Genomic DNA, 15425 nt, shown 5'->3' with positions numbered 1-15425 from the left:
TACAGTAACAGTTCACACATTCTCAGTATCACAGAGTGTGCAGTAACAGTTCACACATTCTCAATATCACAGAACACACAGTAACTGTTCACACATTCTCAATTTCATAGAACTAACAGTAACAGTTCACACATTCTCAATATCATAAAACATACAGTAACAGTTCACACATTCTCAATATCACAGAGTGTACAGTAACAATTCACATATTCCCAATATTATTGAACGTACAGAAACAGTTCACAGACTCTCAGTACCAGAGAACGTACAGTAACAGTTCATTCATTCTCAATATCATATAACGGACAGTAACAGCTCACACATACTCAATATCATAGAATGTATAGTAACAGTTCACACATTCTCAATATCACAGCACATACAGTAACAGTTCACACTTTCTCAATGTCACAGGACATAAAGTATCAGTTCACACTTTCTCAATATCATAGAACATACAGTAACAGTTCACACATTATCAATATCACAGAACGTAGAGTAACAGTTCACAATTCCTCAATATCATCGAGCGTACAGTACCAGTTCATACATTCTCAATATCATAGAACATACAGTAGGAGTTCACACATTCTCAGTATCATAGAATGCACAGTAACAGTTCACACTTTCTCAATATCATAGAACATACAGTAACAGTTCACATATTCTCAATCTCATAGAACGTACAGTGTCAGTTCACACATTCTCAATATCAGAGAATGCACAATAACAGTTCACACATTCTCAAGATCATAGAACATATAGTAGCAGTTCACACATTCTCAGTATCATAGAATGCACAGTCACAGTTCGCAAATTCTCAATGTCATAGAACATACAGTAACATTTCACACATTCTCAATACTACAGAGTGTGCATTAACATTTCACACATTCTCAGTATCATAGAATGCACAGTAACAGTGCAGACATTCTCAGTATCACATAACATACAGTAACAGTTCACACATTCGCAATATCACAGAACGTAGAGTAACAGTTCACACATTCTTAATATCATAGAATGCACAGTAACAGTTCACACTTTCTCAACATCATAGAACGTTCAGTGACAGTTCACACATTCTCAATATCAGTGAATGCACAGTAACAGTTCACACATTCTCAATATCATAGAATGTACAGTAACAGCTCACACATTCTCAGTATCACAGAACATACAGTAACAGTTCACACATTCTCAATATCATAGAACATAGCGTAACAGTTCGCACATTCTCAATATCATACAACACCCAGTAACCGTTCACACATTCTCAATATCACAGAACGTGGAGCAACAGTTCACACTTTCTCAATATCATAGAGCGTGCAGTAACAGTTCACACTTTCTCAATATCATAGAACATACAGTAACAGTTCACACATTCTCAATCTCATAGAACGTACAGTGTCAGTTCTCACATTCTCAATATCAGAGAATGCACAATAACAGTTCACACATTCTCAATATCATAGAACATAAAGTAGCAGTTCACACATTCTCAGTATCATAGAATGCACACTAACAGTGCACACATTCTCAATATCACAGAACATTCAGTAACAGTTCACACATTCTCAATATCACAGAGTGTACAGTAACATTTCACACATTCTCTATATCATGGAATGCACAGTTACAGTTCACACATTCTCAATATCATAGAATGCACAGTAACAGTTCACACTTTCTCAATATCACAGAGTGTACAGTAACATTTCACACATTCTCTGTATCATGGAATGCACAGTTACAGTTCACACATTCTCAATATCATAGAATGCACAGTAACAGTTCACACATTCTCAATATCACAGAGCGTACAGTGACACTTCACACTTTCTCAATATCACAGAGCGTACAGTAAGAGATCACACATTCTCAATATCACAGAAAACACAGTAACAGTTCACACATTCTCGATATCAGAACATCCAGTAACAAGTCACACTTTCTCAATATCATAGAACGTACTGTAACAGTTCACACATTCTCAATATCATAGAACTTACAATAACATTTCACACATTCGGAGTATCACAGAACATAAAGTAACAGTTCACACTTTCTCAATATCACAGAGCGTACAGTAACAGTTCACACATTCTCAATATCACTGAATACACAGTAACAGTTCACACATTCTCAATATCATAGAACATCCAGTAGGAGTTCACACTTTCTCAACGTCATAGAATGTACAGTAACAGTTCACATTCTCAATAACGCAGAGCGTAAAGTAACAGTTCACACATTCTCAGGAACAAAGAATGCACATTGACAGTTAACACATTCTCAATATCATGGAACATACAGTAACAGTTCACACATTCTCAGCATCTTAGAATGCACAGTAACAGTTCACACATTCTCAATATCATAGAACGTACAGTAAGAGCTCACACATTCTCAGTATCACAGAACATACAGTAACAGTTCACACTTTGTAAATGTCACAGACTGTACAGTAACAACTCATACATTCTCAATATCAGAGAGCATACAGTAACAGCTCACATATTCTCAGTATCACAGAGTATACAGTAACAGTTCACACATTCTCAATATCACAGAAAATACAGTAACAGTTCACACTTTCTCAATATCATAGAATGTACAGTAACAGTTCACACATTCTCAATATCATAGAACTTACAGTAACAGTACACATTCTCAATATCCCAGATATACAGTAACAGTTCACACATTCTCAATATCATAGAACTAACAGTAACAGTTCACACATTCTCAATATCATAAAACATACAGTAACAGTTCACACATTCTCAATATCACAGAGTGTACAGTAACAATTCACATATTCCCAATATTATTGAACGTACAGAAACAGTTCACAGACTCTCAGTACCAGAGAACGTACAGTAACAGTTCACTCATTCTCAATATCATATAACGTACCGTAACAGCTCACACATTCTCAATATCATAGAATGTATAGTAACAGTTCACACATTCTCAATATCACAGAACATGCAGTCACAGTTCACACAATCCCAATATCATAGAAAATACAGTCACAGTTCACACATTCTCATTATCACAGAAAATACAGTAACAGTTCACACATTCACAATATCACAGAGCATACAGTAACAGTTCACACTTTCTCAATATCATAGAATGTACAATAACAGTTCCCACATTCTTAATATCACAGCACATACAGTAACAGTTCACACTTTCTCAATGTCACAGGACATAAAGTAACAGTTCACACATTCTCAATATCATAGAACATACAGTTACAGTTCACACATTCTCAATATCATAGAACATACAGTAGCAGTTCACATGTTCTCAGTATCATAGAATGCACAGTAACAGTTCTCAAATTCTCAATGTCATAGAACATACAGTAACAGTTCACACATTCTCAATACTACAGAGAGTGCATTAACATTTCACACATTCTCAGTATCATAGAATACACAGTAACAGCTCACACATTGTCAGTATCACAGAACATACAATAACAGTTCACATTCTCAATATCACGGAATGTACAGTAACAGATCACACATTCTCAATATCACAAAACATACAGTAACAGTTCACACATTCTCAATATCACAGAATGTAGAGTAACAGTTCACACTTCCTCAATATCATCGAGTGTACAGTAACAGTTCTCACTTTCTCAATATCGTAGAACATACAGTAACAGTTCACACATTCACAAGATCATAGAATGTACAGTAACAGTTCACACATTCTCAATATCACAGAGTGTGCAGGAACAGTTCACACATTCTCAGTATCATAAAATGCACAGTTACAGTTCACACATTCTCAATATCATAGAACGTACTGTAACAGTTCACACTTTCTCAATATGACAGAACACACAGTAGCATTTCACACATTCTTGATATCAAAGAGTGTACACTAATAGTTCACACATTCTCGATATCACAGAACATCCAGTAGCAGTTCACACTTTCTCAATATCACAGAGCGTACTGGAACAGTTCACACATTCTCAATATCACAGAGCGTACAGTAACAGTTCACACATTCTCAGTAGCATAGAAGGCACAGTTCTCAATATCACAGAGCATACTGTAACAGTTCACACATTTTTAATATCATAGAGCATACAATAACAGTTCACACATTCTCAATATCACAGAGTGTACAGTAACAGTTCACTCATTCTCAGCATCATAGAATGCACAGTAACAGTTCACACATTCTCAATATCACAGAACGTACAGTAACAGTTCACACATTCTCAATATCACAGAAAATTCAGTAACAGTTCACACATTCACAATATCACAGAACATACAGTAACAGTACACACTATCTCAATATCATAGAATGCACAGTGACAGTTTACACATTCTCAATATCACAGGACATGCATTAAGAGTTCACACTTTTTCAATATCATAGAATGTACAGTAACAGTTCACACTTTCTCAATGTCACAGAACGTAAAGTAACAGTTCACACTTTCTCAATATCATCGAACATACAGTAGTAGTTCACACTTTCTCAATATCATAGAATGCACAGTAAAAGTTCACACATTCTCAATATCATAGAACATACAGTAACAGTTCACACAATCTCAATATCATCGAACATACAGTAGTAGTTCACACTTTCTCAATATCATAGAATGCACAGTAAAACTTCACAAATTCTCAATGTCATAGAACATGCAGTAACAGTTCACACATTCTCAATACCACAGAGCGTGCATTAACATTTCCCACATTCTCAGTATCATAGAATGCACAGTAACAGCTCACACATTCTCAGTATCACAGAACATAAAGTAACAGTTCACATTCTCAATATCACAGAATGTACAGTAACAGCTCACACATTCTCAGTATCACAGAACATAAAGTAACAGTTCACACATTCTCAATATCATAGAGCGTACAATAAGAGTTCACACATTCTCAACATCATAGAACGTACAGTGACAGTTCACACATTCTCAATATCAGAGAATGCACAGTAACAGTTCACACATTCTCAATATCATGGAACATACTGTAGCAGATCACACATTCTCAGTATCATAGAATGCACAGTAACAGTTCACAAATTCTCAATGTCATAGAACATACAGTAACAGTTCACACATTCACAATATCACAGAACATACAGTAACAGATCACACATTTTCAATATCATAGAACGTACAGTAACAGCTCACACATTCTCAGTATCACAGAACATACAGTAACAGTTCACTCATTCTCAATATCAAAGAACGTAGAGTAACAGTTCACACTTTCTGAATATCATAGATCGTACAGTAACAGTTCACTCATTCTCAATGTCATAGAACATACAGTAACAGTTCACACATTCTCAATCTCATAGAACTTACAGTGTCAGTTCACACATTCTCAATATCAGAGAATGCACAGTAACAGTTCACACTTTCTCAATATCATAGAACATACAGTAGCAGTTCCCACATTCTCAGTATCATAGAATGCACAATAACAGTGCAGACATTCTCAACACCATAGAACATACAGTAACAGTTCACGCATTCTCAATATCTCAGAATGTACAGTAACAGCTCACACATTCTCAGTATCACAGAACATAAAGTAACAGTTCACACATTCTCAATATCATAGAGCGTACAGTAAGAGTTCACACATTCTCAACATCATAGAACGTACAGTGACAGTTCACACATTCTCAATATCAGAGAATGCACAGTAACAGTTCACACATTCTCAATATGATAGAACATACTGTTGCAGTTCACACATTCTCAGTATCATAGAATGCACACTAACAGTGCAGACATTCTCAATATCATAGAACATACAGTAACAGTTCACACATTCCCAATATCACAGAACATACAGCAACAGTTCACACATTCTCAAAATCACAGAACATACAGTAACAGTTCACACTTTCTCAATATCTTAAAACGTACAGTAACAGTTCACACATTCTCAATATCACAGAATGTACAGCAACAGTTCACACTGTCTCAATATCATAGAATGTTCACACATTCTCAGTACCACAGAATGTTACAATAACAGTTCACACATTCCCAATATCATAGAACTTACAGTAACAATTCACACATTCTCAGTATCGCAGAACGTACAGTAGCGGTTCAGACATTCTCAATAACACAGAACATACAGTAACAGTTCACACATTCTCAATATCACAGAAAGTACAGTAATAGTCCATATATTCTCATTATCACAGAATGTACAGTCACAGTTCACACATTCTCAATATAATAGAACGTACAGTAACAATTCACACATTCTCAGTATCACAAAACGTACAGAAACAGTTCACACATTCTCAATATCATAGAATGTACAGTAACAGATCACTCATTCTCAATATCATAGAACATACAGCAACAGTTCACACATTCTCAATATCACAGAGAATACAGTAACAGATCTCACATTCTCAATATCACATAACTTAGATTAACTGTTCATATATTCCCAATATCACAGAGCGTACAGTAACAGTTCACGCATTCTCAGTATCATTGAATGCACAGTGACAGTTCACACATTCTCAATATCATAGAACATACAGTAGCAGTTTACACATTCTCAGTATCATAGAATGCACAGTAACTGTTCACAAATTCTCAAAGTCATCGAACATACAGTAACGTTCACACATTCTCAATATCATAGAACATACAGTAACAGTTCACACTTTCTCAACATCATAGAATGTACAGTGACAGTTCACACATTCTCAATATCATAGAACTTACAGTAACAGTTCACACATTCTCAATATCATAGAACATACAGTAGCAGTTCACACTTTCTCTGTATCATAGTATGCACACTGACAGTGCAGACATTCTCAATATCATAGAACATACAGTAACAGTTCACACATTCTCAATATCACAGAGTGTACAGTAACAGTTCACACATTCTCAGTATCATGGAATGCACAGTTACAGTTCACACATTCTCAATATCACAGAAAATACAGTAACAATTCACACATTCTCAATATCACAGAAAATATAGTAACAGTTCACACATTCTCAATATCATAGAACATACAGTAACAGTTCACACATTCTCAGTATCACAGAAAATACAGTAACAATTCATACATTCTCAATATCACAGAACATCCTGTAACAGTTCACACATTCTCAATATCATAGAACATACAGTAACAGTTCACACATTCTCAATATCACAGAACGTACAGTAACAGTTCACACATTCTCAATATCATAGAACATACAGTAACAGTTCACACATTCTCAATATCATAGAACATACAGCAACAGTTCACACATTCTCAGTATCACAGAAAATACAGTAACAATTCACACATTCTCAATATCACAGAACATACAGTAACAGTTCACACATTCCCAATATCACAGAATGTACAGTAACAGTTCACACATTCTCAATATCGTAGAACATACAGTAAGTTCACACATTCTCAATATTACTCGGAAATTCTGTGTCTTGATGTTATGATTCTGTTATAACCTATATGTCTGACTACTGGTTTACTTCAGTGAAATTACATTTTAATTGCCATCATTGTCATTTCCAACCACACTCAAGAAGGTCAACACCATCCAGGACAAAATAGTCCTCTTGCTTGGCACCATCTTAAACATTCACTCCCTCCAGCAGCAACACTCAGTCACAGCAGTGTGTACCATCGATAAGATGCATTGCAGCAACTCACCAAGCTCCTTCGAAAGCACCTTCCACAGCCTCAGAACACCCTACTCTCACAGTCAATTAAACACTTTTTAAAGACAGCAGCAGGTTTGGGCACAGCCAGATCCCATTAGCATCAGTGTATCATAACCAGATCATTCTTTTAGTGATGCTGACTGCCGATAAATATCGGCATGGATGCCAGAGAGAACTCAGTTGTCCACCTTTGAAGCAATGCTGAGAAACCTCCCTGTCCACCCAACTGGGCAGGTGGGGCATGGTTTTAACATCTCACCCAGAAGGTGGTACTTCCTCAGCACAGTGCTGGGGCGGCCAGGGCTGATGCTGAGCTGACAATCCTCCTGACCTCATTCAGAGGGGTGAGGCCTGCAACCCTGTGAGTTTTGACTGTCCAAAGAGCAACACTGAGCCTCAACCATTGACATCTCTGTCGTCACCCAGTGAGCATCAGCAGGAACTGGAGTGAGCCCCACCCATCTCCAGAGCTGATACTGCAACTATTTCGTCCAAGTATTGAGATAAATTGTATTTCAGGTTGAGGTTCTGGATGTAGGTTTGCTCGCTGAGCTGGAAGGTTCATTTTCAGACGTTTTGTCACAATACTAGGTAACAACTTCAGTGAGCCTCCAGATGAAGCACTGCTGATGATTCCTGCTTTCTACTTATATTCAACATATAAGTAGAAAGGAGGAATCATCAGCAGTGCTTTGCCCGGAGTCTCACTGAAGATGTTACCTAGTATGGTGACGAAACGTCTGAAAATGAGACTTCCAATTCAGCAAGCAAACCTACACCCAGAACTGTTTATTCCACTTGGAATAATAGGAGGTGCTCTCCTCAGCTGTGTTGTATACCAGCCCAGGGTCATTCCTGATTGATTTGAGTTGATTTATTCATTTGACGTTACCAAGGTAGAGTGAAAAGTATTGTCTTACGTGTTTTAACGGCAGATTGTACTGTACAAGTGAATTAGGGTAACAGGACAGAGTGCAGGGTTACAGCTGCTGACAAGATGCAGAGAGAAATCAACATGAACATTAGAGAGGTCAATTCGGAAGTCTGATAACGGTGGGGAAGAAGCTGTTCTTGAATCTGTTTGTACGTGTATACGACTTTCACAGCAGTCCCCATTAGTCAGGTCACAGCCAACTCAGTTCCAACACTGCACATCACACAATGCTAAAACCTTTACCTTTTTGGCGGTGCTCATTTTCCCTGTATTCTTCAGGGTGAAGATGGTCTACCTGGACTTCCAGGACCACCTGGACCTCCCGGACCCCCGGTAGGTACAACACCAACTCAGCTCTCATCTAACCTTTGTTTGGATCAGAGGGAGAGACGCGAGCAGGAAGATGTTAGAAAGTTTCCATCAGCACATTGGATAAAGATAGATTTACTAACGGGGGTTAAAGTGGAATGAAGATCAGGTCTGTCTGACAGCCAATGGGAGCTCTCTTCCACCAAGGGATTCCTGTCCCTGAACCGAAGGGGGAGAACAATCTGAGCTGTCTACAGTCTGACATCAGTCAGCTACCTCTCAGATAGCATCATGTTCAGAAGGTCTCCTCTAGTCTCAGTGTTGACCCACTGAAGACGGCTGCTCCGAATCAATCCTCAGGGATGTTTCTTGGAAGATGTCCAAACCCCTTGTTGGGCATTCCAATCAGTGACTGAGATGATTCAGCTCATTGGACCAATGACTGTTCTTTTGTGGAACTATCCAATTAGTCCTTTTGCTCTTTGCAAATAGCCCTGCAAAACGTTTTCTTTTCAAGTATTTATGCAAGTCCCTGTTTGAATTAATGTTTCACTGTAACTTACCTAGAGAGGGGAGGGGTGAATTTAAACATCAGTACCATCTCAGGGTGTGATAGTTACCTGACATACAGTGTGAGGTGAGGATACTGGTGGAGGGCCAGGCTCCATAGTGAACATTTGGCTTCAGGAGGAAAAGGGGGGGGGGAATTGGTGGAAGACAATACTCGAGGGGGAAAATGGACTTTGTCAGAAGCTTTGTCAAATGAAGCCAATAAGAAGGAAAACTGGGATGATTGTGAAAGACATTGGAATTTGCCAAGAACTCATTTGCAAAACACTGGAAATAAGCAACGTCACTCCCTGTTAACTGCAGCAATTAATCTTATTCCATGTAATTAAGCCACAATTTACTGCTAAAAGTATTTGTACTTTCAATTTTGCAGGGTGAGCCTGGTCTTTACACAGGAGAAGGAAGTGGTGACTTTTCTGTAAGTTTTCCAAGACCTTTTTGAGTTCAGTGTCTCCATGATAATCACATACTGCACTGTTTAAATCACGTAAGATTTAACACAAAAGGGCTGCTGATGTTGAAGTCTTCAGAATCGAAGAAAGGAGGACACTGTATTTGTATAGCACCATGTGTATTCTCAGGACCTCTTACACTGATCCACAGCCAATGAAACGCTAAGAAAGAGCAGCCTCTTTTATTGGAAATGTGGTAATCAATTTGCACACAGCAACGTCCACACCTAAGCAACAATGTAATTGTCCCGTAGGATGTTTGTGGTGCAATGGTAGTGTCTCTATCTCTGGGCCAGAAGGTCTGGATTCAAGTCCCACCTGTCCCTGAGGTGTATTATAAAGTGTGTTTTACTAGCATTGATTGAGGTTAGAAATTAAAATCCCTGGTGCTTCATGATCACTAATGTCTGCCTGAGGAGGTAGGTGCCTGGGAGACACAGCAGCTCCTGCCCAGTCCTGCTGTCTAACATTCAGCTGAGAACAGCTGCTCAACTCTCTGGAGTGAAACTTGAACCCACCATCTTCAAGCTGTAAAGGTGGTATCCACAACAGACTAGGTTCAGTAGACACAGTGTACACAGTGAGGAAGTCCTGCCAGACAGGGTGACACACGCCTATGAAACACACATGCAACACAACAAGATACCTTGCTGTTGGAAAGAATGCTTCTCCATCAGCTACAGGCCATTCCCTGTCTTCAGCTATTCCCTGTCTATTCCTGTATCTGTCAAACATTGCTATTGTATCCACCTCCACCACTTCTCTGCCAGAGCATTCCAGGTACTTACCACCCTCTGTATAAAAACACCTGCCTCTCGCATCTTCATTCAACCTCCCCCCACCCCTTTACCTTAAATCTCTGTCCCCAAGTAATTGACATTTCTATCCTGGGACAAAGACTCTGACTGTCCATTCTATCCATGCCTCTCATAATGTTATATACTGTACTGCTATCAGGCCACCCCTCATCTCTCAACATTCAAGTGAAAACAAGCTTAAGTTTAACCAACCTCTCCTCATGGCTAATACACTCCAAACCAGGAAGCATTCTGGTAAACTGTTTCAGTGCCCTTTCTGAAGTCTCCATAGCCTTCTGGTAGTGTGGCAACTAGAACCGTATGAAGTATTCCAAAAAAATGTGGCCTGACTAAAGTTCTATACAGCTGCAACTTGCCTTGCCAATGTTTATACCCTATGTCCTGACTGATAAAGAGGAGCATGCCATACACCTTCGTGACCACCTTATCCACTAGTTTTGCCACTTTCAGGGAAAGAGTTGGCTTCACTCAACAGTGCAAACCAGCTGTCCGGCCAACTGAGCCACCCAGCACCCGCCCAACTTCACTACAGTTATTTTCTCCTCAACTGTTCAGAATGTTATTCTATAGAAATGGAGCCAGCGGGACTTGAACTCAGGGCTCCTAGAATCAGAGGCAGGGACTCTAGCACTGCACCAAGCCAACCACTAAATATAACAGGAGGAGATTTGTGAGGGATTAGCAAACATTAGGGGGACATTAATGGGCATTGAGAAAATATCGGTGAATTAGGCGAATGGGGTGTCCGTATTCTAACATTGATATCAAAACAAAACCCTGTACATGCTAGCAAACTGTAAAAATAAACAGAGTTCTGGAGAGAACAAAAACTCAGCAGGTCTGGCGTCATCTGTGGAGAGAGAAACAGAGTTAATGTTTCTGATGAATAGTCGATGACCTGAAAAGTCATGATTGTTATTTCAGTTCTTGATAAAATAACAGTGATGTGGAGGTGCTGGTCTTGGATACGGTCAGAAGTCACACGACACCAGGTTATAGTCCAACAGGTTTATTTGAAATCACAAGCTTTCGGAACGCTGCTCCTTCGTCAGCAGAATTGATTATTAGGATAAACCTAATTGTCTGTGTGATAACCCAGTCAGCATGCACGCTGTAATCAGCCTCCTCCGTGTGACTGGGAAAATGGTATGTGGGTTAGTCTAACAACAAAGACGGAGGCCTTTCACTCTACCGTTCTTCCACTAGCTCTTTGAAAGAGTCCATGCTCTCCCTTACCCTCCGCACCTCAACACTTTTCCAATCATCAACGTATCCATCAACTCCCAAAAGGCCTTTACTAAAGTTCCATACTAAAGGTTATTGATTAGTTTTAAAGCTGTGGGGGAATTTGGGCTAAATCCTAGGAATGTTTAAAAAAACTGGGTGAAAGGGAGGATTGAATCCTATGAGGAGTGTATCCAAGTGAGGGAGATACTACATTTGGTACCCGAGGTTTGTTCTCTTTAATCTACATTAATGTGTTGGATTCAGAAACTTATTGCAAAGTAGTCAAGTTTGTACCAATGGAATCAGAGGAGTTGGTTTGGAGATTACAAAATGAGCTAGAGAGGACATTGTACATTGGTGAAACAATGGCCGTGCCCTTTGGAACAGACAATGGTAAAGACCGAAACAAAAGAGAAAGGAATTGGTATTGCACACACACTCTCTGACTAGTGTTGAGAAGGGCATAGATGAAGCTAAAAGACCTTTATTCCACATTATGATCCAAATGTATTGAGCTAAAAATCATACACCAGCTTATAGTCCAACAGGTTTATTTGGAAGTACCAGCTTTCAGAGCGCTGCTCTTTCATCAGGTAGTTCATGGGGCAGGATCATAGGACACAGGTTTGTTCAATACACCATATCAGTTGTATGACACTTTGATGTTTTACTGTAAATTCTTTGCCCTATGATCCTGTCCCACTAGTTACCTGATGAAAGCCTGTCCTTCCAACTAAACCTGTTGGACTGTAACCTGGTGTTGTGTGCTTTTTTACGTTGTCCACCCCAGTCCAACACCGGCACCTCCAAGTCACATGGATTGAGATTGTCCAAGTTCATTTCCTATTGGAAACCTAAAACCAGAAGAATGATGGGAGGATCATCCTGTCTGACTCCAGAGGCAAAATGTGCACTCCTCATTTTCAAAAGTCATCATTTAGAATCCCGACAGTGTGAAAAGAGGCCATTCAGTCCATCAAGTCTGCACCAACCTTTTGAAGAGCATCTAAACCCAGTAACACTGCATGGGATTTTTAACCTTAGTTAACCCACCTAACCTGCACACTACTGGGCAATTTTTAGCATGGCCAATCCACCCAAACCTGCACATCTTTGGACTGTGAGAGGAAACCCACACAGACATAGGGAGAACATGCAAACTCCACACAAACAGTCATCCAAGGCTGGAATTGAACCAGGGTCCCTGGCATGGTGAGACAGCAGTGCTAACCACTGAGCTAATTTTCATTAGACAGTAAGAATGTATAGACTATTGATTACTGATATTTATTGGCAAAGGATATAAATTGATCATTCATAATGGTATTGATAATTGATCTTGATTAATTGATCAATGATATGTATAGAAGATTAATATCAATGAATTGCAAATATAAATTGATAATAAATACTGATCAATCTCTGATACTGATTAATTACTGATATTGATGAGAGCTGATATTGATTGATACTGCTTGGTGGCTGGTATTGGTTGATCAATGATACTGATTAATAATTGATATTGATGATGTCTGATATTGATCAATAATATCCTCTTTTTGCTCATTTCTAGTGCCCGGCTGTCTGCCCTCCTGGTCCTGCTGGTCCTCCGGGAATGCCTGGCTTCAAGGTACGATCAGGCTGTTCATAATCGATCCAGATCACTATTAGGTTACACTGACTGCACCACCTGAGAACTATCCATTAAAACTTGTGTAGCATTGTTTAAGACTAGGGAGAGAAACCTTACGGGAAACAGACTTTCCAACAATTCTAGAAGGAGAGGGATAGCTCTGCTGTTAATTCACCACATTGAAGGTGACCGCAATGATATTCTGAAAACCTAGAATCCTAGAAACCTGCAGATTCTTCCTTGTCCTCCCTCCCCAGTGAAAATGCTGATGGAAATAGCTGGAGGATGAACTAATGGAGGGAACAAATGTAATGCAACTAGGCATAGATGAGATAGTGGTAATGTCATGGACTTTTAATCACAGGAGCTGGTGGAACTTGAGTTGTATTACTAAATTTGGAATGTAAGGCTAATTTTATTCACCATACCCAGGACAACTATCATAGAGTCATAGAGTTGTACATCACAGAAACAAACCCTTTGGTCCAACCAGTCCATGCCGAACATAATCCCAACTAAACTAGTCCCACCTGGCTGCTCCTGGCCCATATCCCTCCTATTCAAGGAACTATCCAAATGCCTTTTAAACCTTGTAATTGTACCCACATCCACCACTTCCTCAGGAAGTTCATTCCACACATGAACCACTCTCTGTGTAAAACATTTGCCTATATGTCTTTTTTAAATCTATCTCCTCTAATCTTAAAAATGTGTCTCCTAGTTTAGAAATCCCCTGTCCTAGGGAAAGACAACCACCATTATAAAATCCAATTGGTTCAACAATGTTCTATGGGAAAGGAAATCTGCTATTCTTAACCGGTCTGACCTCCATGTGACTCCAGACCCACGTCAATGAGTGGTATCTTAACTGCCCTCTGAAATAACGCTAGCAAGACGCTCGGCAATTAAGGATGGGGAACAAATGCCAGCAACAGCTGCACTGGGTAATAGAATATAAAAGCAACACTCTCCAGAACATGGAGTAGATGGGCCCATTCCCTTTGGAGAATGAAAGACATATAAAAACCTTGAAGATCTAGACAGGATAAATTCTGAGAGTTTGTTTATCCTAGCTGGAGATTCTAGCGTAGGGGTATAATGTCAGGACACGAGATCACTCACAGGGGGCTGAGGTGAGAAGTAGTTTCAGAGGATTGTGATCCTTCGGTTTTCTCTACCTCAGCAGGGATTGCATACACAGTTATTCATTATATTCAAGACTGGGATCGATAGGTTTTCAGACACTAAGGCAGTGAAGGGTATGGTGATAGGAGGGGAAAATGATTTGAGTTTGACAATCCACTATGATCTCACTGAATAGCAGAGGAGGTTCAATATATGGGTGGCTCATTCCTCCTGCTGACACTTTTGCTGTTAAGTTATAGGAACATAGGGAATAGGACCAAAAGAAGGCCCCTCTAAGCTACTCACATAGATTATTGTTGATCTTCTATCTGAATGCCATTTTCCTGCACTACCTCCATAATCCTTTGAGGTTAATATGGCCAGTTCCACTATCAGCCAGGCCCAGATCAATAGACAATACACAATAGACAATTGGTGCAGGAGTAGGCCATTCTGCCCTTCGAGCCTGCACCACCATTCAATATGATCATGGCTGATCATCTTTAATCAGTATCCTGTTCCTGCCTTATCTCCATAACCCTTGATTCAACTCTCCTTGAGAGCTCTATCCAACTCTTTCTTAAATGAATCCAGAGACTGAGCCTCCACTGCCCTCTGGGG

General features: G+C 39.4%; 1 protein-coding gene across 1 annotated transcript in view; it reads left to right on the top strand.

Moving 5' to 3' along the window:
* col9a3 (collagen, type IX, alpha 3) overlaps nt 1–15425 on the top strand; it is a 169618-nt gene that overhangs the window by 65430 nt on the left and 88763 nt on the right. The window contains exons 9-11 of the mRNA XM_043710900.1: nt 8950–9003; nt 9923–9967; nt 13620–13676. Coding sequence (XP_043566835.1) covers nt 8950–9003; nt 9923–9967; nt 13620–13676 — 156 coding nt within the window. The remainder of the gene's footprint in view (nt 1–8949; nt 9004–9922; nt 9968–13619; nt 13677–15425) is intronic.

Source organism: Chiloscyllium plagiosum, chromosome 20 (assembly GCF_004010195.1).
Source record: "Chiloscyllium plagiosum isolate BGI_BamShark_2017 chromosome 20, ASM401019v2, whole genome shotgun sequence".
In the NCBI taxonomy this organism is placed as follows: Eukaryota; Metazoa; Chordata; class Chondrichthyes; order Orectolobiformes; family Hemiscylliidae; genus Chiloscyllium; species Chiloscyllium plagiosum.
Note: the sequence above shows the minus strand (reverse complement) of the source record. Positions and strands in the feature narration are given on the sequence as shown.